Source organism: Zophobas morio, unplaced genomic scaffold, assembly GCF_036711695.1.
Source record: "Zophobas morio isolate AGI-343-1 ecotype UQ-CSIRO unplaced genomic scaffold, CSIRO_AGI_Zmor_V1 ptg000026l, whole genome shotgun sequence".
In the NCBI taxonomy this organism is placed as follows: Eukaryota; Metazoa; Arthropoda; class Insecta; order Coleoptera; family Tenebrionidae; genus Zophobas; species Zophobas morio.
This window is the reverse complement of record NW_026972131.1, coordinates 1,488,364-1,515,925: the sequence shown is the minus strand read 5'-3', so window position 1 is coordinate 1,515,925 and position 27,562 is coordinate 1,488,364. Positions and strand designations below refer to the sequence as shown.

Genomic DNA, 27,562 nt, shown 5'->3' with positions numbered 1-27,562 from the left:
GGTTTAAACAGCAATCAATTTAATAAAATAGTAGTTTATTTGGATGTTATGATACGCAAAAAACAATAAATTTATTAACAGGAAATTTCAAAATAATTCATTTAAATATTAATCATTATTCATCAAAAAGCTGTGACTTTTTTTAATCTTCATTGTCATCATCACTGCAGTTTGATAACTCATCATCAATCCAATATAGGTATTAAGAAAAAATGACCAAATATAAGCCCCGCCCACCCACCCCTTCTCAATTGTGACAAATGTTTTATTCATCGTGAGCTGAAGGGCGGAGTTTAGTTGCAAAATCCTCATTTCTCTCCACGAAACTACCATACGAAATTCATCACAATTGAGATTTGGGGGGTGGGTGGGGTTTAATCTTTGTTTTTTAAAATGTATAAAGTTTTCTTTCAACGACAGGATAGTTAACCATGTTTTCAGTTTCTTTTTAAGAAAATAAGACTTGCCATATTAAGAAAAAATGGACAAAATACAAGCCCCGCCCACCCACCCCTTCTCAATTGTGATGAATGTTTTATTCATCGTGAGCTGAAGGGCGGAGTTTAATTGTAAAATCCTCATTTCTCTCCAAGAAATTACCATATGAAATTCATCACAATTGAGATTGGGGCGGGTGGGTGGGGCTTAATATTCGTTTTTTTCTTTAATATATATAGTTTTCTTTCAACAACAGAATAGATAAACATGTTTTCAATTTCTTGTTGCCAAACGAAGACTTCGTACTTTAAGAAAAAATGGACAAAATACAAGCCCCGCCCACCCACCCCTTCTCAATTGTGATGAATGTTTTATTCATCGTGAGCTGAAGGGCGGAGTTTAATTGCAAAATCCTCATTTCTCTCCAAGAAATTACCATATGAAATTCATCACAATTGAGATTTGGGCGGGTGGGTGGGGCTTAATCTTCGTTTTTTTCTTTAATATATATAGTTTTCTTTCAACAACAGAATAGATAAACATGTTTTCAATTTCTTGTTGCCAAACGAAGACTTCGTACATTAAGAAAAAATGGACAAAATACAAGCCCCGCCCACCCACCCCTTCTCAACTGTGATGAATGTTTTATTCATCGTGAGCTGAGTGGCGGAGTTTAATTGCAAAATCCTCATTTCTCTACAAGAAATTACTATATGAAATTCATCACAATTGAGATTGGGGCGGGTGGGTGGGGTAAGTGGTTTTGGATCTAGATTTTCCAAAAATTCGGTTTGGAAGTGATTTTTTCTTATTTTGAAAATCCATCTTTGGAAAAACTATTGCAGTTTTCGAAGAAATTAAGCCCAAAATAGATGTTATAGCCCAAAATCTACAAAAAGTGTCTTTAAGTATTTTTCCAATTCAAAAAATTATATTTACATTGAAAATTTGAGGTTTTTGAAACGAACTGATTCAAGAAGATAAATTTTTTCTGCCTCGAAAATTTGTATCTTACGATTCTGGAAAAATTGTTGGAATTTTCACAGAAATGAAGCCGAAAATAAATTCTACGGTTCGAAATTTGGAAGAAAATGTCTTTACGTAATTTTCGAGTGTTGCGGAAAAACGGTGAAAAATTCATACTTTGAAAAATTAATATTTTTGAAAAATTGCCAAAAAATTCTCAAGAAATTGTAGGAAATAAATCTGGACGAACTGATTCGAAAAACATAGTGTCTATTACACACTATGTTTTTCGAATCAGTTCGTCTGTTTTGGTTCATAATTTTCAAAAATTCTGTTTGGAAATTATTTTTTTTTATCTGGAAAATCGTTATCTTATTGATTCTGGAAAAATGGTTGGAATTTTCGAAAAAATTAAGCCGATAGTAAATTGTACGAGTCGAAATCTACAAGAAAATGTCTGCAAAGAATTTTCGAATGGTGCAAAAAAACGGCCAAAAATTCATATTCGACAATTGAGATTTTTGAAAAATTGCCAAGAAATTTTCAAAAAATTCTGAGGTATAGATCTTTACGAGCTGAATCGAAAAACATACTCGTAAAGTATAATTGGTTTTGGCTCAAGATTTTCCAAAAATTCGGTTTGGAAATGAATGTTTTCTGCCTCGAAAATTTTTATCTTATCGAATCTGGAAAAATTGTTACAATTTTCGAAGAAGTGAAACCTAAAATAAATTCTGCGAGTCGGAGACTACAAGAAAATGTCTTTAGGTAATTTTTTAATGATGCGGAAAAAACTGTCAAAAATTCATATTGAAAAATGAAATTTTTGAAAAAATTGCCTAAAAACTCTCAAAAAATTCCTGGATATAAATCTCGACAAGGTGATTCAACAATATTAAGTCTAATTACTTTTTGCTCAAGATTTTCAAAAAATTCGGTTTGGAAATGAATTTTTTCTGTCTCGAAAATTTTTAAATTTTTATATTATCGATTCTGGAAAAATTGTTGGAATTTTCGAAGAAATGAAACCTAAAATAAATTCTGTGAGTCGGAATCTAGAAGAAAATGTCTTTAGGTAATTTTCTAATGATGCGGAAAAATCGGTCAAAAATTCATATTGAAAAATGAGATTTTTGAAAAAATGCCTAAAAATTCTGGAATATAAATTTTGACGAGTTGATTCGAAAAACATCAAGTGTAATTAGTTTTGGCTCAAGATTTTCCAAAAATTCGGTTTGTAAATGAACGTTTTTGCCTCGAAAATTTTTATCTTATCGATTCTGAAAAAAACGTTGAAATTTTCAAAGAAATGACACCTAAAATAAATTCTGTGAGTCGGAAGCTACAAGAAAATGTTTTAATAATGCACAAAAACGGCCAAAAGTTCATATTGAAAAATGAGATTTTTGAAAAGTTGCCTCAAAAATTTCTGGGATACAAATCTCGACGAGGTAATTCAAAGACGTTAAGTGTAATTAGTTTTCGCTCAAGATTTTACAAAAATTAGGTTTAGAATTGAACTTTTTCTGTCTCATAAATTTTTATCTTATCTGATTCGAAAAACATAAAGTATAAATGGTTTTGGATCTAGATTTTCCAAAAACTCGGTTTCGAAATGATTTTTTTTTTATTTTGAAAATCTTTTTTGGAAAAACTGTTGCAGTTTTCGAAGAAATTAAGCCCAAAATAGATTTTATAGCCCAAAATCTACAAAAAGTGTCTTTCGGTAATTTTCCAATTCAAAAAATAATATTTACATTAAAAATTGAGGTTTTTGAAAAACCGCCCAAAAATTCTTTAAAAATTCGGGGATATAAATCTCGACGAGCTGATTCAAGAACATAAACTGTAATTAGTTTTGGTTCAAAATTTTCCAAAACTTCGGTTTGGAAATTAATTTTTTCTGCCTCGAAAATTTGTATCTTACGATTCTGGAAAAATTGTTGGAATTTTCAAAGAAATGAAGCCGAAAATAAATTCTACGGTTCGAAATTTGGAAGAAAATGTCTTTACGTAATTTTCGAATGTTGCAGAAAAACGGTGAAAAATTCATACTTTGAAAAATTAATATTTTTGAAAAATTGTCAAAAAATTCTCAAGAAATTGTAGGAAATAAATCTGGACGAACTGATTCGAAAAACATAGTGTCTATTACACACTATGTTTTTCGAATCAGTTCGTCTGTTTTGGTTCATGATTTTCAAAAATTCTGTTTGGAAATTATTTTTTTTTATCTCGAAAATCGTTATCTTATTGATTCTGGAAAAATGGTTGGAATTTTCGAAAAAATTAAGCCGATAGTAAATTGTACGAGTCGAAATCTACAAGAAAATGTCTGCAAAGAATTTTCCAAAGGTGCGAGAAAACGGTCAAAAATTCATATCGGACAATTGTGATTTTTGATAAATTGCCAAAAAATTTTTAAAAAATTTTGAGATATAGATCTTGACGAGCTGAATCGAAAAACATGAAGTGTAATTGGTTTTGGCTCAAAATTTTTCAAAAATTCTTGTGATAACAGTACTAAATACTCAAATTTTCGGGAAAATGGGGTGAACCGTTCTTGATTCCAACAGCAAAACAGATATCCCCATTCATTAATTTCTTTTTAGTCACCCTATATATAAAGAATACACTGATAAACTACAAGTGCAGACTGATAATACTTTGCATATTCTCGGTAGGTATTCAGTTTTGCAGTTTCAAGGTTAAATTAATTTTGGATCTGGATATCTAGGGTAAAAACTCAACATGAATTCATAAACCACAAATGCAGGAGTATCTTATTTTATAAAACTACTATTGGAAATTTTTAAGATGACGTCATCCCCTTCAGCAATAATTAAGTAAATATGCTTAATTATAACGATAATTATAGCATATGAATTCATTTAAATTCGTATTGAAAATTGTGAACAAACCCTTGTTGAGTTATGAAAATATTTTTCATTGGATGTACTCCAGAGATTTATGGTTTAAACAGCAATCAATTTAATAAAATCGTAGTTTATTTGGATGTTATGATACGCAAAAAACAATAAATTTATTAACAGGAAATTTCAAAAAATTCATTTTTAAATATTAATCATTATTCATCAAAAAGCTGTGACTTTTTTTTTAATCTTCATTGTCATCATCACTGAAGTTTGATAACTCATCATCGATCCAATATTGGTATTAAGAAAAAATGACCAAATATAAGCCCCGCCCACCCGCCCCTTCTCAATTGTGACGAATGTTTTATTCATCGTGAGCTGAATGGCGGAGTTTAGCTGCAAAATCCTCATTTCTCTCCAAGAAATTACTATATGAAATTCATCACAATTGAGATTTGGGCGGGTGGGTGGGGCTTAATCTTTGTTTTTTTTTAATGTATAAAGTTTTCTTTCAACGACAGGATAGTTAACCATCTTTTCAGTTTCTTTTTAAGAAAATAAGACTTGCTATATTAAGAAAAAATGGACAAAATACAAGAACCGCCCACCCACCCCTTCTCAATTGTGATGAATGTTTTATTCATCGTGAGCTGAATGGCGGAGTTTAGCTGCAAAATCTTCATTTCTCTCCAAGAAATTACCATCTGAAATATGTTTTTTTACAAGGGTAGAAATTTTTAGAGAAATATTGATGTAAAAAAATATTTCATATGATAATTTCTTGTAGAGAAATGAGGATTTTGCAGTTAAACTTCGCCCTTCGATCTGATTAGGAATGAAAAACTCATCACAATTGAGATCCGGGCGGGTGGGTGGGGCTTAAGTTTTTTTTTTGTTAATAAATAGACTTTTTCAACAATAAGACAGTTAAACATGTTGTCAGTTTCTTGTTGGGAAAACAAGGCTTCGTATATTAAAAAAGAAATGGACAAAATATAAGCCCCGCCCACCCATCCCTTGTCAATTGTGACGAATGTTTTATTCATCATGAGCTGATCGGCGGAGTTTAGTTTGCAAATTCCTGATTTCTCTACAGGAAATTACCATATGAAATATGTTTTTTTTTACAAGGGTAGAAATTTTTAGAGAAATATTGATGTAAAAAAATATTTCATATGATAAAATCTTGTAGAGAAATGAGGATTTTGCAGTTAAACTTCGCCCTTCGATCTGATTAGGAATGAAAAACTCATCACAATTCAGATCCGGGCGGGTGGGTGGGGCTTAAGTTTTTTTTTTGTTAATAAATAGAGTTCTTTTTCAACAACAGGACAGTTAAACATGTTGTCAGTTTCTTGTTGGGAAAACAAGGCTTCGTATATTAAGAAAGAAATGGACAAAATATAAGCCCCGCCCACCCACCCCTTGTTAATTGTGACGAATGTTTTATTCATCATGAGCTGACCGGCGGAGTTTAGTTTGCAAATTCGTGATTTCTTTACAAGAAATTACCATATGAAATATGTTTTTTTACAAGGGTAGAAATTTTTAGAGAAATATTGATGTAAAAACATATTTCATATGATAATTTCTTGTAGAGAAATGAGGATTTTGCTGTTAAACTCCGCCCTTCGATTTGATTAGTAATGAAAAACTCATCACAATTGAGATCTGGGTGGGTGGGTGGGGCTTAAGTTTTTTTTGTTAATAGAGTTCTTTTTCAACAGGACAGTTAAACATGTTGTCAGTTTCTTGTTGGGAAAAGAAGGCTTCGTATATTAATAAAAAAATGGACAAAATATAAGCCCCGCCCACCCACCCCTTGTCAATTGTGACGAATGTTTTATTCATCATGAGCTGACCGGCGGAGTTTAGTTTGCAAATTCCTGATTTCTCTATAAGAAATTACTACATTAAATATGTTTTTTACAAGGGTAGAAATTTTTAGAGAAATATTGATGTAAAAAAATATTTCATATGATAATTTCTTGTAGAGAAATGAGGATTTTGCAGTTAAACTCCGCCCTTCGATCTGATTAGGAATGAAAAACTTATCACAATTGAGATCCGGGCGGGTGGGTGGGGCTTAAGTTTTTTTTTTTGTTAATAAATAGAGTTCTTTTTCAACAACAGGACAGTTAAACATGTTGTCAGTTTCTTGTTGGGAAAACAAGGCTTCGTATATTAAAAAAGAAATGGACAAAATATAAGCCCCGCCCACCCATCCCTTGTCAATTGTGACGAATGTTTTATTCATCATGAGCTGATCGGCGGAGTTTAGTTTGCAAATTCCTGATTTCTCTACAGGAAATTACCATATGAAATATGTTTTTTTTTACAAGGGTAGAAATTTTTAGAGAAATATTGATGTAAAAAAATATTTCATATGATAAAATCTTGTAGAGAAATGAGGATTTTGCAGTTAAACTTCGCCCTTCGATCTGATTAGGAATGAAAAACTCATCACAATTCAGATCCGGGCGGGTGGGTGGGGCTTAAGTTTTTTTTTTTGTTAATAAATAGAGTTCTTTTTCAACAACAGGACAGTTAAACATGTTGTCAGTTTCTTGTTGGGAAAACAAGGCTTCGTATATTAAGAAAGAAATGGACAAAATATAAGCCCCGCCCACCCACCCCTTGTTAATTGTGACGAATGTTTTATTCATCATGAGCTGACCGGCGGAGTTTAGTTTGCAAATTCCTGATTTCTCTATAAGAAATTACCATTTGAAATATGTTTTTTTACAAGGGTAGAAATTTTTAGAGAAATATTGATGTAAAAACATATTTCATATGATAATTTCTTGTAGAGAAATGAGGATTTTGCTGTTAAACTCCGCCCTTCGATTTGATTAGTAATGAAAAACTCATCACAATTGAGATCTGGGTGGGTGGGTGGGGCTTAAGTTTTTTTTGTTAATAGAGTTCTTTTTCAACAACAGGACAGTTAAACATGTTGTCAGTTTCTTGTTGGGAAAAGAAGGCTTCGTATATTAATAAAAAAATGGACAAAATATAAGCCCCGCCCACCCACCCCTTGTCAATTGTGACGAATGTTTTATTCATCATGAGCTGACCGGCGGAGTTTAGTTTGCAAATTCCTGATTTCTCTATAAGAAATTACTACATTAAATATGTTTTTTACAAGGGTAGAAATTTTTAGAGAAATATTGATGTAAAAAAATATTTCATATGATAATTTCTTGTAGAGAAATGAGGATTTTGCAGTTAAACTCCGCCCTTCGATCTGATTAGGAATGAAAAACTTATCACAATTGAGATCCGGGCGGGTGGGTGGGGCTTAAGTTTTTTTTTTGTTAATAAATAGACTTCTTTTTCAACAATAAGACAGTTAAACATGTTGTCAGTTTCTTGTTGGGAAAACAAGGCTTCGTATATTAAAAAAGAAATGGACAAAATATAAGCCCCGCCCACCCATCCCTTGTCAATTGTGACGAATGTTTTATTCATCATGAGCTGATCGGCGGAGTTTAGTTTGCAAATTCCTGATTTCTCTACAGGAAATTACCATATGAAATATGTTTTTTTTTACAAGGGTAGAAATTTTTAGAGAAATATTGATGTAAAAAAATATTTCATATGATAAAATCTTGTAAAGAAATGAGGATTTTGCAGTTAAACTTCGCCCTTCGATCTGATTAGGAATGAAAAACTCATCACAATTCAGATCCGGGCGGGTGGGTGGGGCTTAAGTTTTTTTTTTGTTAATAAATAGAGTTCTTTTTCAACAACAGGACAGTTAAACATGTTGTCAGTTTCTTGTTGGGAAAACAAGGCTTCGTATATTAAGAAAGAAATGGACAAAATATAAGCCCCGCCCACCCACCCCTTGTTAATTGTGACGAATGTTTTATTCATCATGAGCTGACCGGCGGAGTTTAGTTTGCAAATTCCTGATTTCTCTATAAGAAATTACCATATGAAATATGTTTTTTTACAAGGGTAGAAATTTTTAGAGAAATATTGATGTAAAAACATATTTCATATGATAATTTCTTGTAGAGAAATGAGGATTTTGCTGTTAAACTCCGCCCTTCGATTTGATTAGTAATGAAAAACTCATCACAATTGAGATCTGGGTGGGTGGGTGGGGCTTAAGTTTTTTTTGTTAATAGAGTTCTTTTTCAACAGGACAGTTAAACATGTTGTCAGTTTCTTGTTGGGAAAAGAAGGCTTCGTATATTAATAAAAAAATGGACAAAATATAAGCCCCGCCCACCCACCCCTTGTCAATTGTGACGAATGTTTTATTCATCATGAGCTGACCGGCGGAGTTTAGTTTGCAAATTCCTGATTTCTCTATAAGAAATTACTACATTAAATATGTTTTTTACAAGGGTAGAAATTTTTAGAGAAATATTGATGTAAAAACATATTTCATATGATAATTTCTTGTAGAGAAATGAGGCTTTTGCTGTTAAACTCCGCCCTTCGATCTGATTAGTAATGAAAAACTCATCACAATTGAGATCTGGGTGGGTGGGTGGGGCTAAAGTTTTTTTTTTTTGTTAATAAATAGAGTTCTTTTTCAACAACAGGACAGTTAAACATGTTGTCAGTTTCTTGTTGGGAAAACAAGGCTTCGTATATTAAGAAAGAAATGGACAAAATATAAGCCCCGCCCACCCACCCCTTGTTAATTGTGACGAATGTTTTATTCATCATGAGCTGACCGGCGGAGTTTAGTTTGCAAATTCGTGATTTCTTTACAAGAAATTACCATATGAAATATGTTTTTTTACAAGGGTAGAAATTTTTAGAGAAATATTGATGTAAAAACATATTTCATATGATAATTTCTTATCGAGAAATGAGGATTTTGCAGTTAAACTCCGCCCTTCGATCTGATTAGGAATGAAAAACTCATCACAATTGAGATCCCGGCGGGTGGGTGGTGCTTAAGTTTTTTTTTGTTAATAAATAGAGTTCTTTTTCAATAACAGGACAGTTAAACATGTTGTCAGTTTCTTGTTGTGAAAACAAGGCTTCGTATATTAAGAAAAAAATGGACAAAATATAAGCCCCGCCCACCCACCCCTTGTCAATTGTGACGAATGTTTTATTCATCATGAGCTGACCGGCGGAGTTTAGTTTGCAAATTCCTGATTTCTCTATAAGAAATTACTACATTAAATATGTTTTTTACAAGGGTAGAAATTTTTAGAGAAATACTGATGTAAAAAAATATTTCATATGATAATTTCTTGTAGAGAAATTAGGATTTTGCAGTTAAACTCCTCCCTTCGATCTGATTAGGAATGAAAAACTTATCACAATTGAGATCCGGGCGGGTGGGTGGGGCTTAAGTTTTTTTTTTGTTAATAAATAGACTTCTTTTTCAACAATAAGACAGTTAAACATGTTGTCAGTTTCTTGTTGGGAAAACAAGGCTTCGTATATTAAGAAAAAAATGGACAAAATATAAGCCCCGCCCACCCACCCCTTGTCAATTGTGACGAATGTTTTATTCATCATGAGCTGATCGGCGGAGTTTAGTTTGCAAATTCCTGATTTCTCTACAAGAAATTACCATATGAAATATGTTTTTTTTTTACAAGGGTAGAAATTTTTAGAGAAATATTGATGTAAAAAAATATTTCATATGATAATTTCTTATCGAGAAATGAGGATTTTGCAGTTAAACTCCGCCCTTTAGTCTGATTAGGAATGAAAAACTCATCACAATTGAGATCCGGGCGGGTGGGTGGGGATTAAGTTTTTTTTTTGTTAATAAATAGAGTTCTTTTTCAACAACAGGACAGTTAAACATGTTGTCAGTTTCTTGTTGGGAAAACAAGGCTTCGTATATTAAGAAAAAACGGACAAAATATAAGCCCCGCCCACCCACCCCTTGTTAATTGTGACGAATGTTTTATTCATCATGAGCTGACCGGCGGAGTTTAGTTTGCAAATTCCTGATTTCTCTATAAGAAATTACCATATGAAATATGTTTTTTTACAAGGGTAGAAATTTTTAGAGAAATATTGATGTAAAAACATATTTCATATGATAATTTCTTGTAGAGAAATGAGGATTTTGCTGTTAAACTCCGCCCTTCGATCTGATTAGTAATGAAAAACTCATCACAATTGAGATCTGGGTGGGTGGGTGGGGCTTAAGTTTTTTTTGTTAATAGAGTTCTTTTTCAACAGGACAGTTAAACATGTTGTCAGTTTCAGGTTGGGACAAGAAAACTTCGTATATTAAGAAAAAAATGGACAAAATATAAGCCCCGCCCACCCACCCCTTGTTAATTGTGACGAATGTTTTATTCATCATGAGCTGACCGGCGGAGTTTAGTTTGCAAATTCGTGATTTCTTTACAAGAAATTCCATATGAAATATGTTTTTTTACAAGGGTAGAAATTTTTAGAGAAATTTTGATGTAAAAAAATATTTCATATGATAATTTCTTATCGAGAAATGAGGACTTTGCAGTTAAACTCCGCCCTTTAGTCTGATTGGGAATGAAAAACTCATCACAATTGAGATCCGGGCGGGTGGGTGGGGCTTAAGTTTTTTTTTGTTAATAAATAGAGTTCTTTTTCAACAACAGGACAGTTAAACATGTTGTCAGTTTCTTGTTGGGAAAACAAGGCTTCGTATATTAAGAAAAAAATAGACAAAATACAAGCCCCGCCCACCCACCCCTTCTCAATTGTGATGAATGTTTTATTCATCGTGAGCTGAAGGGCGGAGTTTAATTGCAAAATCCTTATTTCTCTCCACGAAATTACCATATGAAATTCATCAGAATTGAGATTTGGGCGGGTGGGTGGGGCTTAATCTTTGTTTTTTTTTTACTGTATAAAGTTTTCTTTCAACGACAGGATAGTTAACCATGTTTTCAGTTTCTTTTTAAGAAAATAAGACTTGCTATATTAAGAAAAAATGGACAAAATACAAGACCCGCCCACCCAATAATTCTTTCGAAGTATGTATAAACATAAACACTCGAAGTTAAGCATGCAATTATTCAGAGGTTATTTTTCCCGTTGGTTACCTGGTTTAAATATATTTTCCATCGTACTTGTATGGACCGCGTTCCTTGCAATTTACGCCACTGGTTTTTACTTGATAGACGTTATTACAAAAAAAATCTAAAATCACATTTTATAATTTTTCAAAGAAGCGGGAAATTCAAAACGCAAACCCTTAATACAATTACGTAGTATACTTGGGCATCAACTAGCGCTATTTTTTTTTTTTTTTTATTAAAACATAGCTGTTTGGTTTTGATAATTATTTGGAAATAAACGTTAATTGTTACCGTTGATCAAAATCATATCCACACTACGTCAATGTGGTTACACAAACAGATAAATATTAGGGATTCCAGATGGCTAGAAATGACTAACAGTAATTTTTTTGTCATTCAAATGCATTTTTGTAATCACTAAAACTTAAAGGTTGGCAGCCTTTTAAGAGGTGACGGAGAAGTTAATGGGAAATTCACTTGTGGACAATATTCCACCGGTGGTTATAAATTTCCCGTAATCAGATTCAGATGATTCAGAATTTGAGTTTTGTAGACCAATTAGATTTATTTATTTATTTACACATTCTGCTTAACACTTCTAAGCCGATTTTAAATTGAAAGAATTACATTAGAATTACATAGTTCAAAAAATAAAGATACTACATTTAGTGATTTCTGGCGATCTGAAATGAATATGGTCCAATTTTTAAATAAAAAACCGCCAACGTTGCACCACCTGTTGCTTTCAGTTGGCAACGTAGAAAAACCCTACGTAGGGAACTTAAAATCTTACGTTGGCATGTCAGTTTTGTTTAAAACTTGCACAGTGTCATTCAATTTTTTTTCTTGATACACATAGTCTTCCCTTCCCAACATAAAACTGAAACAAATTTAAAATGGTAAACTTTATCCCCCATATTTCTCTACAAATTTACCCTTTTAAACATGTTTTCAATTTATTGTCGTGAAAAGAAAACTACGTACACAAAAAAAAAACCCACCCGCCCCTTTCTCAATTGTGATAACTGTTTTTATTCGTCGTGAGCCGAGAGGCGGAGCTTAATGGCAAAATCCTTATTTCTCTACGATAAACATATATAAAGAAAAAAGATGTCAAAAATTAAGCCCCGCCCACCCACCCCAGTCTGAAATGTGACGAATTTTTCATTCGTTGTCAGACCGAGGGACGGAGCTTAATTGTAAAATCGATGTTTCCCGAAACAAAAATTTACCATTTGTAGGGCCGGTTTATAGAACAGCGAGTTAAATATTTAATCCTCGATTAGTTTAACAGAGAATTAAAATGTGGAATATGAGCCCGTGATTGGTCAAAACATGTGCGTTGCCTCGCAACGGACCTCAATTAAAAGTTAATCGCGAATTAACTTTAACTTCGCTTTCTATAAATCGGGTCTAAATGTTTTAAATATCTTGGCGTGAAAAAATAATTACACACATATATCTAAAAAAAAACCCAAATTTATGCCCCGCCTACCCATCTCCTTATTTCTCTACAAGAACTTATCGTCTAAAACATGTTTTTAAAATATGACGTTGAAAGAAAGCTGTATATAGAAAAAAAAAAGCAAATAAAAAAATATGGGTTTTGAAATCGTATCTGGTTGCGTCTCAGATTTTTGTTTTTTTGGCGTTGAGGTTCATTCATATCTCATTCGCTTTCGGCTAAACCTTTCACTGACAGTCAGATTTCCCGCACAGCACAGCTTACCAAAAACAACAGTACCGTGGTAATTACATGAATTTGACCGGTCATTTATTTTGTTCATTAAAATGTCAGGTCAATGACCAGTCAGTCAATTACGTCAACGAAATGATAAAATTGCACAAAAAATATATTAATTTATTCAAATAAGCGACTTAATTGGAATTAATTCACGAATTAGTAGCGAGAAAAAATAAAACTGGATTGTGTGTAATACTAAAAATAGCAGTGTTGTATTCCCAAAATTTTCTGGGAAAATGTGAAGGAAGCCGTTCAGATTTAATCAATAAAATAAATTGACTGATTCATCAATCGAACAAATACAACTTTATTATCAAGTTTAAGTTTGAGAACTACTTTTTTTTCATCTTTATAGTCAGTTTTTCCATATAATTCTTTTCTCCTTAGAGTTTTGGCACCCTTGGAATCTCGAAATCTTTGAAATTTAGAGAAGACTTTGAATTTTCACATATTTGGAAGATTTTCTAAATGTTTTAAAAATATTATATATTTTCCTTAGTTCTCACGATTTCTAGGTCTTCCAAATTGTTCACACTTTCTAGATATTTCCAGATTTTCTAAAATTAATAGAACGCAAGAGTCTTTAAATCTTTGACATTTTTTAAATCTTCAGAGATGTATAAGATAATAATTAGGGTGTTCAAGACCCCTAATACTTGTAGGATTTATAAAAATTAAAGGAAGTAATTTTCAAATTTTTACGATTTTTAAATCTTTAGGATTTTTGTTTGGTTTACAGTCTTTGGAATCTTTGGAATATTTTTGTCATGTTAAGAGCTTTTTAGAAATTATAGAATCTTTGAAACATTTGGAATAGAATTTTAAAAACCTTTTTAACGTTTGATTCCTCAGAATACATAGAATCTTTAAATCTTGGGAAATTTGGATACTTCAGAATTACTAGAAATTTTAGAATTTTTATAATTTATAGGAACATTAATACTTCCAAGATCTTTACAATTTTTAAGATTTTGTTGAATGTTTCTTCTATTCAAAAACCTAAAACTTTACTTTATTTAGCATTTCTGGTGTATGGAACAAAAAAGATTTTTAGAATGTGTAGTCAAAAATTTTTTAATTTTTAGAATATGAATATGAAATATTAAGAAATAAGACTTTTATATTTTCTTTTAATTTTTGGGAATTTTCGTAATTTGCAAAATTTTCAAATGTTCAGATTTTCCGTGGCACACAAAATGACCAGAATTTCCACATTTTCCAAAATTTCTACAATTATCAGTTATACCAGAATGTTGAATTTCAACCTTTTCCAATATTTTCAAGATTTCTAGGTGTACCACATTTTTTCCACACTTTCTAAATTTTTTCCACACTTTCTAAATTTTTTCAGATTTTCTAAAATTTATAGATCAAGAGTCTAAATGTTTGGAATTTTTGGAATCTCTGGAATCTTTACAGTCTCCAAGATTTATAAGATAATAATTACGGTGTTCAAGGTCTTCAGTGCTTTTAGGATTTATAGAAATTAAAGAAAACATTTTTCGGATCTTTACGATTTTTAGGTCTTTAAGATTTTTGTTATCTTTAAAGACTTTGGCATTTTAAGAGTTTCACGATTTTTACAAGTTTTACAGAATCTTTGACTTCTTGTAATTTCTCTAGAACTTTTAGAATCTTTCAAGTATTCGAAAGAGAATTTTAGCTTCCGACCCTTTAGAATCTTTAATCTTTAGTCTAATATTTTAAAAATAAACGTAAAAAATTATTGTTATTGTTATCTTGGTAGATGAATAATAGCTGTTTCAAAGAATTCAGAAGAATCTAGAAAAAACAAGAAGAGTCTGAAAGAGTCTGCAGGGATCTGAAATGATCTGAAAAAATTTGAAAGAATCGGAAACGATATGAAAAGTGAAAAATTCTGAGAGAATCTGAAAGTATCGAAAAAATATAAAAGAATCTGAGAGAATTTACGATTTTTTCAAATTCTTTGGAGCCTTTCTGATTCTCTCTTTCCAATTTTGCGGATTTTTTCGAATTTTTTCAGATTTCTTCGAACTTTTCAGACAGATTCTTTAAAATTCAGATGGTTTGAGATCTATACAAATCCTTTCAGATTGCTGCAGACTCTTCCAGATTTTTCTAGATTCTTTTAAATTTTGCTAGATTCTTCGAGAATCTATCTCGAAAAATCTAGAAGAATCTAAAAAAAACTGGAAGAATTTGGAGAAATTTGGAAGAATCTGCAGGCATTTGAAAAGGTCTGAAACGATCTGTATGGAACTGAAAATTTTGAAAAAATCTTGAGAATTCCTGACGGTGGTTTTGAAAGAATCTGCAAAAATTCGAAAGAATCTGAAAGAACGATTTAGAAAGAAAATGAAAGAATCTGGAGAAATTTGAAGAAATCTATAGAGAAATTGAGAGATTCGAAAAGAATATGTGAGAACCTGAGCGGATCTCGAAGAATCTAGAAAAATCTGGAAGAACTTAGAAGAGTCTGGAGGGATCTGAAAGTATCTGTAAACAATGTGAAACAAAAACCTCCGGAATAATCCGAAAGATCCAAAGGAATTTGAAAGGAAGAATCTTTAAAAAAAGAGAAGAATTTGAAAACACCACAAGAATCTGCAGGGATTTAAAAGGATCTTGAAAAATTTGACAGGACCTGAAACGATTTGTAAAGATCTGAAAAGTTCTGAGGAAATCTGAGGGAACATTGAGGGGATTGAGATAATTTGAAAGAACAGAAAAAATCTGTAACAAAGTGTTTTTTCTAGAAATTGTCGCATTAATTTTTCACATATTCTCAGAGCCAGGAATTTGCTGGAAACGACTTTAGGTAAATCACGCGAATTTAGACAGAGTGACCAATTTTAACAAAATATATGGAAAATTTGGTATTGGTTATTTCATCGACGACAAACGAAATTAAATGAATGATAAATAGAAATGAAGGCAAATTTTTCCGAATTTCTTGATATTAAAATTACACATATTTGACGTGCTTAATGTTTCTAAAATTTCAAATTTCTCGATCTGGCATGACCCCTAGAGGATGAAGAAATAGGTCTCCCGTTTCCGTCTGTCTGTCCGTCTGTCTGCCGTCTCGGATTTTTATTATATATAATATTATAATATCATGTAGATGGTAAAACGCTAACCAAAATTTCTCAAGTCATCCCCACCACTAATGCGATGACGTCACTTCAAAATCGTACATAGTAAATGGATTTTAAATTATATAAAATGCCATAGTCCTACACATGTAGTTTATGACTCCGAATTAAGTTTTTACCTGAAACGTCCAGATTTTCGGAAAAAAAAATCAAAATCATGAAACAACATTTTGCAATTTAATTTTGAATCTGCAAAACGGAATACTTGTAAATCTTGCAGATGGTTTACAGCTATGATAAGCATGATAAATTTTTTATCAAAATATATTAACTTATCCCGTCCAAAAAATTGACGACGTCAGCTCAAAAGTTTGCCGAATAAATCCTATCTAAAATGTACAAAATATGGTGAGTTTAAATATTAGAACTTTAGTTTATATTAGAATCTTAAGGGTCTTTAGAATTCGCAATTTCTAGTGTATGTAATCCGTGAAAGCTTTTATACTTTTTGAATCTCTCAAACCACTGGAAACTTTGGAATCTTTACTCTCTAGAATCTAGAATCACTAGAACTTCTATAATCTTTAGAGTTTTCAGATTTTCATTATTTTTGAATCTTTAGGATTTTTATCATCTTTTCAATTTTTCAATATCTGGAATCTGTGAAATGTTCGGAATTTTTGAAATCCCTGAAATCCCTTTAGAATTTTTAAATTACCGGCTTCTCTAGCTTTTTTAATTTTTTGAAATTCCTGAAATCCTTGTAGTCCCAAAAGTTTTTGGCATCCTTGAAAGCCTTAAAACCATCGAAAGGGCTAGAATATTTGAGACTTTCAGAACACAAATTTCCACAAATTTGGTCAGAATTTTAGAATTTCTGTAATTTCTAGAACTGACATTGTGCATATTTTTGCAAATTTTGGAAAGGATTTATTGGGCAAAACTTTGAGATGACGTCACCATTTTTTTGGAAGGGGCCAAACGAATAAAAGATTTCTAGGTGTACCACATTTGTTCCACACTTTCTAAATTTTTTCAGATTTTCTAAAATTTATAGATCAAGAGTCTAAATGTTTGGAATTTTTGGAATCTCTGGAATCTTTACAGTCTCCAAGATTTATAAGATAATAATTACGGTGTTCAAGGTCTTCAGTGCTTTTAGGATTTATAGAAATTAAAGAAAACATTTTTCGGATCTTTACGATTTTTAGGTCTTTAAGATTTTTGTTATCTTTAAAGACTTTGGCATTTTAAGAGTTTCACGATTTTTACAAGTTTTACAGAATCTTTGACTTCTTGTAATTTCTCTAGAACTTTTAGAATCTTTATAGTATTCGAAAGAGAATTTTAGCTTTCGACCCTTTAGAATCCTTAATCTTTAGTCTAATATTTTAAGAATAAACGTAAAAAATTATTGCTATTCTTATCTTGGTAGATGGATATTAGCTGTTTCAAAGAATTCAGAAGAATCTAGAAAAAAAAGAAAGAGTCTGCAGGGATCTGAAATGATCTGAAAAAATTTGAAAGAATCGGAAACGATATGAAAAGTGAAAAATTCTGAGAGAATCTGAGAGTATCGAAAAAATATAAAAGAATCTGAGAGAATTTACGATTTTTTCAAATTCTTTGGAGCCTTTCTGATTCTCTCTTTCCAATTTTGCGGATTTTTTCGAATTTTTTCAGATTTCTTCGAACTTTTCAGACAGATTCTTTAAAATTCAGATGGTTTGAGATCTATACAAATCCTTTCAGATTGCTGCAGACTCTTCCAGATTTTTCTAGATTCTTTTAAATTTTGCTAGATTCTTCGAGATTCTGTCTCGAAAAATCTAGAAGAATCTAAAAAAAAAACTGGAAGAATCTGGAAAAATTTGGAAGAATCTGCAGGCATTTGAAATGGTCTGAAACGATCTGTATGGAACTGAAAATTTTGAAAAAATCTTGAGAATTCCTGACGGTGGTTTTGAAAGAATCTGCAAAAATTCGAAAGAATCTGAAAGAGAGATTTAGAAAGAAAATGAAAGAAACTGGAGAAATTTGAAGGAATCTATAGAGAAATTGAGAGATTCGAAAAGAATCTGTGAGAACCTGAGCGGATCTCGAAGAATCTAGAAAAATCTGGAAGAACTTAGAAGAGTCTGCAGGGATCTGAAAGCATCTGTAAACAATGTGAAACAAAAACCTCCGGAATAATCCGAAAGATCCAAAGGAATTTGAAAGGAAGAATCTTTAAAAAAAGAGAAGAATCTGAAAACACCACAAGAATCTGGAGGGATTTAAAAGGATCTTGAAAAATTTGACAGGACCTGAAACGATTTGTAAAGATCTGAAAAGTTTTGAGGAAATCTGAGGAAATATTGAGGGAATTGAGATCATTTGAAAGAACAGAAAAAAATCTATAACAAAGTGTGTTTTTTCTAGAAATTGTCGCATTAATTTTTCACATATTCTCAGAGCCAGGAATTTGCTGCAAACCACTTTAAGTAAATCACGCGAACTTAGACAGAGTGACCATTTTTAACAAAATATTTGGAAAATTTGGTATTGGTTATTTCATCGACGACAAACGAAATTAAATGAATGATAAACAGAAATGAAGGCAAATTTTTCCGAATTTCTTGATATTAAAATTACACATATTTGACGTGCTTAATGTTTCTAAAATTTCAAAATCTCTGAGGCCACCCAAAAATGCAAGCACCACAATACAATTTTTTTGACATTTCAACTTCTCAACTCATGAGCCACCCCTAACACTTTGGGAATTACAAGGAGTTTTATAAAGTCTAAAATTTTTGCAGGTTCTAGGATCATTAGTACCCCCAGGTTCTTCAAAATTTTTAAGATTTTGTTGAATCTTTTTACTTCCAGAGCGTAAACAAAGAAAGTATTGTAATCGAGTGCGTCTACCGACTCTATACTTTTACGTTTTCTCGATCTGTCATGACCCCTAGAGGACGAAGAAATAGGTCTCCCGTTTCCGTCTGTCTGTCCGCCTGTCTGCCGTCTCGAATTTTTATTAGACAGATAATCTCGGAAAGTACTGGACCGATTGTTGTGAAATTTTGTACTTATATTAAGAATATCATGTAGATGGTAAAACGCTGACCAAAATTTCTCAAGTCATCCCCACCACTAATGCGATGACGTCACTTCAAAATTGTACATAGTAAATAATAATAACATAGTCCTACACATGTAGTTTATGACTCCGAATTGAGTTTTTACCCGAAACGTCCAGATTTTTGGAAAAAAAATCAAAATTATGAAACATTTTGCAATTTAATTTTGAATCTGCAAAACCGAATACTTGTAAATCTTGCAGATGGTTAACAGCTATGATAAGCATGATAAATTTTTTGTCAAAATATATTAACTTCCAAAAAATTGATGACGTCTGCTCAAAAGTTTGCCGAATAAATCCTATCTAAAATGTACAAAATATGGTGAGTTTGTACTTGGGATTTATCACTCCATTCATTTAATTTTCCGAAATAAATGGCAAAACAATGTGGTTACGGACGGGACACGAAATTCAAGCAGTGAAAAATGTTCGAAATATTTTTAATTATTCAGAAATTTATATTTAGAACATTAGAACTTTAGTTTATTTAGAATCTTAAAGGTCTTTAGAATTCGCAATTTCTAGTGTATGTAATCCGTGAAAACTTTTATACTTTTTGAATCTCTCAAACCACTGGAAACTTTGGAATCTTTAGTCTCTAGAATCTAGAATCACTAGAACTTCTATAATCTTTAGAGTTTTCAGATTTTCATTATTTTAAAATCTTTAGGATTTTTATCATCTTTTCAATTTTTCAATATCGGGAATCTGTGAAATATTCAAAATTTTTGAAATCCCTGAAATCCTTTTCGAATTTTTAAATTACCGACTTCTCTAGCTTTTTCTAATTTTTTGAAATTCCTGAAATCCTTGTAGTCCCAATAGTTTTTGGCATCCTTGAAAGCCGTAAAACCATTGAAAGGGCTAGAATATTTGAGACTTTCAGAACATTTGGAATCTTTCCACAAATTTGGTCAGAATTTTAGAATTTCTGTAATTTCTAGAACTGACATTGTGCATATTTTTCCAAATTTTGGAAAGGATTTAATGGGCAAAATTTTGAGATGACGTCACCATTTTTTTGGAAGGGGCCAAACGAATAAATTTTGCTTAACGATTTACCACGATTAAAATATTTACAAGATTTCAGAATATTGTTACTCAGAGATTCCTTGCCAGGAATATGAGGGAATCTCGAAGACTTTCGAAAAATCTAGAAGAATCTAAAAAAACTGGAAGAATCTGGAAGAATTTGGAAGAATCTGCAGGCATTTGAAAAGGTCTGAAACGATCTGTATAGAACTGAAAATTTTGAAAGAATATTGAGGATTCCTGACGGTGGCTTTGATAAAATTCGAAAGAATCTGAAAGAGAGAATTAGAAAGAAAATGAAAGAATCTGGAGAAATTTGAAGGAATCTGAGAGAAATTGGGAGATTCCAAAAGAATCTGTGAGAACCTGAGCGGATCTCGAAGAATCTAGAAAAATCTGGAAGAACTTAGAAGAGTCTGCAGGGATCTGAAAGTATCTGTAAACGATGTGAAACAAAAACCTCCGGAATAATCCGAAAGATCCAAAGGAATTTGAAAGGAAGAATCTTTAAAAAAAGAGAAGAATCTGAAAACACCACAAAAATCTGCAGGGATTTAAAAGGATCTTGAAAAATTTGACAGGACCTGAAACGATTTGTAAAGATCTGAAAAGTTCTGAGGAAATCTGAGGGAACATTGAGGGGATTGAGATCATTTGAAAGAACAGAAAAAAATCTATAACAAAGTGTGTTTTTTCTAGAAATTGTCGCATTAATTTTTCACATATTCTCAAAGCCAGGAATTTGCCGCAAACTACTTTAGGTAAATCACGCGAATTTAGACAGAGTGACCAATTTTAACAAAATATATGGAAAATTTGGTATTGGTTATTTCATCGACGACAAACGAAATTAAATGAATGATAAATAGAAATGAAGGCAAATTTTTCCGAATTTCTTGATATTAAAATTACACATATTTGACGTGCTTAATGTTTCTAAAATTTCAAATTTCTCGATCTGGCATGACCCCTAGAGGATGAAGAAATAGGTCTCCCGTTTCCGTCTGTCTGTCCGTCTGTCTGCCGTCTCGGATTTTTATTATATATTATTATAATATCATCTAGATGGTAAAACGCTAACCAAAATTTCTCAAGTCATCCCCACCACTAATGCGATGACGTCACTTCAAAATTGTACATAGTAAATGGATTTTAAATTATATAAAATACCATAGTCCTACACATGTAGTTTATGACTCCGAATTAAGTTTTTACCCGAAACGTCCAGACTTTTGGAAAAAAATCAAAATTATGAAACAACATTTTGCAATTTAATTTTGAATCTGCAAAACCGAATAGGTACTTTTAAATCTTGCAGATGGTTTACAGCTATGATAAGCATGATAATTTTTTTATCAAAATATATTTACTTATCCCCTCCAAAAAATTGATGACGTCAACTCAAAAGTTTGCCGAATAAATCCTATCTAAAATGTACAAAATATGGTGAGTTTAAATATTAGAACTTTAGTTTATTCACAATCTTAAGTGTCTTTAGAATTCGCAATTTCTAGTGTATGTAATTCGTGAAAGCTTTTATACTTTTTGAATCTTTCAAACCACTGGAAACTTTGGAATCTTTAATCTCTAGAATCTAGAATCACTAGAATTTCTATAATCTTTAGAGTTTTCAGATTTTCCTGAAATCCCTTTCGAATTTTTAAATTACCGGCTTCTCTAGCTTATTTAATTTTTTGAAATTCCTGAAATCCTTGTAGTCCCAATAGTTTTTGGCATCCTTGAAAGCCTGAAAACCATCGAAAGGGCTAGAATATTTGAGACTTTCAGAACACAAATTTCCACAAATTTGGTCAGAATTTTAGAATTTCTGTAATTTCTAGAACTGACATTGTGCATATTTTTGCAAATTTTGGAAGGGATTTATTGGGCAAAATTTTGAGATGACGTCACCGTTTTTTTGGAAGGGGCCAAACGAATAAATTTTGCTTAACGATTTACCACGATTAAAATATTTACAAGATTTCAGAATATTGTTACTCAGTTTTGAATTTTTTCCAAGAATTCTGGGTGAAAATTCGCCATGGATTCACACACCACAATTGCAAAAGTATCTTATTTTATAAAATTTAAAAAAACTTTATTATAAATTTTCGAGATGACGTTATCCCAAAGGTGGTGGAGAAGATTATCCAAACTTTAGTGAGAGTTTAACCATCTACAAGATATTCCTAATATACATACAACAATCGGTGCAACAGACAGACAGACAGACGGACAGACAGACGGAAACGGTCAAATAAATTACAAACAAAAAAATTGGTCTAAAGAGTTTAGACAGTACTTCCCTCGCTGTCGGAAACTTGACGACTGCATGCCTATTGTGTTTTTTTTCTCATTACATTTTTGTAGTGGGAATTAAAAAAAAAAATTGCGATGACGTCATCAACATTTTTGCAAGGACACGTATATCAGTTGGGATAGATGTAGTGTAATACTAAGAATAAAATTATTATATTCTCAAATTTTCGGGAAAATGAATTGGGTCGTTTTGAATATTGATTTGTAATAATCAATAAAATAACGAAACAATTTACTCACGTATACGTATCAGAAGCAACTGAAAATCGTGTATGTATAAACATTCTTAATTTAAGATGACAGGCGTAACAGCATACGTGAGAGTCAAACAGAGAAACTGTAAACAAAACGACCATCGGTTTTATTGCTTCGACTTCCGATTATTATATAAAACATTGGGTTTTATTTTAATTCTTGACGGTGAAATTCACAATTGGTTGATTATAAACATGTCTATTTCACATTCGCGGAACCAAATGAGCGCATAAAACAAATGCAGGTCTGTAATGTTAAAGTCGATGTAAATAAGCGTGCTACCCTTATGTTTCAACCGAGTTTTTCCTTTAACAAATTTTGTGTCTACCAAATTGGGTTGGTTGGGGTGTAATACTAATAATAAGTGTTGCCTTTAATTTAATCAATAAAATAAATTGACTTCATTAATTTTTTTGAACCACATCTTAAGGAAATCTAAAAAATATGAATGGAATGATAAATCACAAGTACAAACTCATCATATTTTTTGCATTTTAGATAGGATTTATTCAGCAAAATTTGAGGGTGACGTCATCAATTTTTTTAGGAGGGATGAACAAATACATTTTGAACAAAAGTTTACCATGCTTATAATAACTTTAAAATATTCCCAAGATTTCAAAGCATTCGGTTTTCTAATTCCTGATTAAATCGATAAAATAAATTCACGCTTTCATTAATTTTTTTGAGTCACCCTGCATATGCAAATCCAAAAATATGAATGGAATGATAAATCACAAGTACAGACTCATCATATTTTGTACATTTTAGATACGATTTATTCGGCAAACTTTTGAGCTGACGTCATCAGTTTTTTGTAGAAGATAACCAAATATATTTTGACTAAAAATTTATTATGCTCTTTATAACCTTAAAACATCTGCAAGATTTCAAAGCATTCGGTTTTGTAGTTCCTGATTAAATCAATAAAATAAATTTACGCATTCATTAATTTTTTTGAGTCACCCTGTATATGTAAATCGAAAAAATTTGAATGGAATGATAAATCACAAGAAGAGACTCACCATATTTTGTACATTTTAGATAGGATTTTTTCAGCAAAATTTTGTGGTGACATCATAATTTTTTTAGGGGGGACGACCAAATACGTTTTGATCAAAAATTTACCATGCTTATGATAATTTTAAAATATCTTCAAGATTTCGAAGCATTCGGTTTTGTAGTTCCTGAGTAAATCAGTAAAATAAATTTACGCTTTCATTTATTTTCTTGAATCACCCTGTATATGCAAATCCAAAAAATATGAATGGAGTGATAGATCACAAGTACAGACTGATCATATTTTGTACATTTTAGATATGATTTATTCGGCAAATTTTCGAGCTGACGTCATCAAGTTTTTGGAGGGGATAAGCAAATATATTTTGACTAAACATTTATTATGCTCTTTATAACCTTAAAACATCTGCAAGATGTCAGAGCATTCCGTTTTGTAGTTCCTGATTAAATCAATAAAATATATTTACGCATTCATTAATTTTTTTGAGTCACTCTGTATATGCAAATCCAAAAAATATGAATGGAGTGATAAATGACAAGTACAGGCTCATCATATTTTGTACATTTTAGATATGATTTATTCGGCAAACTTTCGAGCTGACGTCATCAAGTTTTTGGAGGGGACAAGCAAATATATTTTGACTAAACATTTATTATGCTCTTTATGACCTTAAAGCATCTGCAAGATTTCAGAGCATTCGGTTTTGTAGTTCCTGATTAAATCAATAAAATAAATTTACGCATTCATTAATTTTTTTTGAGTCACCCTGTATATCCAAAAAATATGAATGGAGTGATAGATCACAAGTACAGACTCATCATATTTTGTACATTTTAGATATGATTTATTCCACAAACTTTTGAGCTGACGTCATCAAGTTTTTGGAGGGGATAAGCAAATATTTTTTGACTAAAGATTTATGATGCTCTTTATAGCCTTAAAACATCTGCAACATTTCAAAGCATTCTGGTTAGCAGATTAAAAATTAAATTTCAAAATGTTGTTTTATAATTTTGATTTTTTTTCCAAAAATCTGGACGTTTCGGGTGAAAAGTCGATTCAGAGTTGTAAACTACATGTGTAGGACTATGTTATTTTATACAATTGAAAACCCATTTACTATGTACAATTTTGAAGTGACGTCATCGCATTAGTGGTGGGGATGATTAGACAAATTTTGGTTAGCGTTTTACCATCTACATGATATTCTTAATATAAGTACAAAATTTCACAACAATCGGTCGAGTACTTTCGGAGATTATCTGTCTAATAAAAATCCGGGACAACAGACGGACAGACGGACGGACAGACGGACAGACAGACGGAAATGGGAGACCTATTTCTTCGTCTTCTAGGGGTCATGAAAGATCGAGAAAACGTAAAAGTAGAGAGTCGGCCGACGGACTCGATTACAATACTTCCTTTACTTACGCTCGGGAAGTAAAAACAGCTTTTAAACGTACTTAAGTACTATTTTCTGTTCAAAAGAAATTGGCGCCAAAATTCATCAGACATGAATTGGCTGCTCAGTGATCTGATCGCAAACAAGACAATAGATAAATTTTAGTGTTACATTTGAGCTACTCGGTAAGAGATTCTCTTCTGTTTTATTGCAATATGTTGTCTAAAATCTATTCCTGCTATTAAATGAGACCTTATGAATTGATGGAATGCAAACAAAGTTTGTGTTGACTGTGGTTGTAATAATAGTAGCAAAGGGGTCCAACCTATACTAAACTCACAAATAACGGAAACGACAAACATGTTTTCATCATTCATTAATTTTTTTGAAGCATTTCCCGCCTTCACCATGTCCCTTTTAGGGTTTTCCGTTTTCCATTCTGTTCCTAATCGGACAATGACGGAATATAAAACGACATAACTGAAAAAAAAGTGTTCATAACACAAGTGGGAGGTGCTTTTTAAGCTAATTCGTTTACAAGCACTCGGCAAACTTCGTACACTTCACCATGTGAAGCACTGCTTCCCGTACTTGTTACGCAAACAATAACAAATACCTAAAACAAGTGTAGGAAGTCTTCAGATAAAAGCGTTTAGTCGAAATTCTTCCCGTACGCGTTAAAAATCCGATTTGAATATTTTAACAAATTCAATGTGAACTTGTGTTTTCTCTTTTATCTTTCGTATAATGGAATTTGAAACTTAATAAAATCTACAAGGGAATAAATACGAAATTACGTTACTTTTAAACTACGAGACTCCTATCTCGCGATAATAAACAAAGATATCGCAACTTTATACTTGTCACACTTTATAAAAATGAATATGGGAATGACGGAACTACTCGATAGACGACAGCTGATGTGAGGTTTCTCAAAAATTTTAATTAACATTTATAAACAAGAATAATAAATCATAGTTGTTTAATTTGTATAATTGGCTGTTTACAGCACCGTTGTTATCAGAGTACGGTTCGATTATGATTGTGAAAGGAAATACACCTGTTATGCAGACTTCGAGTACCCAAAAAACTAGTTGTCTTGCAGATGAATAATAAATAATACATGATCCACTCGTTTGAAGTGTAAATCACCAGCTCGTATCGTAGCTTAAGCGTTGTCAAAAAGTGAAATTTCTGGCTATCGATTGTCGAAAAACTGTACCGTTTCGTCACGAATCCGACATAAACAAAGCATCTCGAGGGTCCACTCTGTATTACCTATCACTGCAGGCCAGGTTTTATTGTTTACGTCGCCGAGTGCTAGGCGAAAACGCACACTTCAGAGAGGTTATAAGTGGTTATTACGTACCCTAGCCGTTGCATCCGACACTTCTTTCATAATTTGCTCAAATCGGGCCGTTTCCTCGGCTTGTCGATGAGTATGAAGGGCTATTTTTTCACTAAACTTTCTCGGATTCGCCATGATTGCTAAACATTTGCTCACTACACTGCGCGGCGGCGGCTCTGCTCGCGACAAGACGCGATGTTCAGGGTCGCGTTCAGTCGATATCTTTGTTAGCAGTTTTTTCGACGATTTTGTGTTGCCGAATTTTGCAGCATCGTTCTTTCACCATCGCGAACTACGCGCTCACAAGAATTTATCACAAACAGATTTACGCTCCATGTTTCCGCACTTGCGTTTATGTTGGGTGTTGTAATGTCAATAACGTCGCACCACTCATAACCTCGAATCTCCCATTAATTACGATCTAGACAGCTGACATACCGTTAAGTGTCAAATACCAACAATCGCCGAACTGACATTTGTAATTATTATAATAATGTTGAAGAGGTCTGCGATACGTGTTGTTAATTATTGTTGACTCTGACAACTGTTATTCGAAGATAAAAGACGCTTTTCTTTTATGAGAACATATATGAGAACTACTAAACAGAATAATGACTACAAGTTTTTACGTTTAAAGTTCGTACGTGTGTTGCGTTCCATACATATTCGTTAACTGTCGTGCGTATTTGTATTGTGACAAATACAAAGTTAAATTTTGTTGTAACAATTAATTCATCGTGGGTTCATGCACAAAAATTTAAGATTTAACTTAACGTAACTTAAGAAAAAATTAAATTCCTAAAATCATGCGGGAGTGTTTAGGCACAACCAATTTAACTCTATAGTTGTCCAAATAGCAAATGCTCTACTCTCATCTTTTCGTCTGTTTTCGTGTTAAATTAAATAAAAATGTGTTCTGCGCATGTCCATTTGTCAGGTTGGGTAAATGTCAAATGTCT

General features: G+C 32.1%; 1 protein-coding gene across 6 annotated transcripts in view; it reads right to left on the bottom strand.

The window, feature by feature from the left end:
- The window catches only part of LOC135136644 (CREB-regulated transcription coactivator 1-like), a 71,095-nt gene extending 43,739 nt beyond the window's left edge, over nt 1-27,356 (bottom strand). Inside the window, exon 1 of one of the 6 annotated variants that reach the window (XM_064066025.1) lies at nt 26,625-27,356. In XM_064066025.1, the coding sequence (XP_063922095.1) occupies nt 26,625-26,738 (114 nt within the window). In that variant the 5' untranslated portion in view covers nt 26,739-27,356. The remainder of the gene's footprint in view (nt 1-26,624) is intronic. The other 5 variants (XM_064066022.1, XM_064066020.1, XM_064066024.1 and 2 more) reach the window with 5 other exon arrangements.
- Nucleotides 27,357-27,562: the final 206 nt, after the last annotated feature.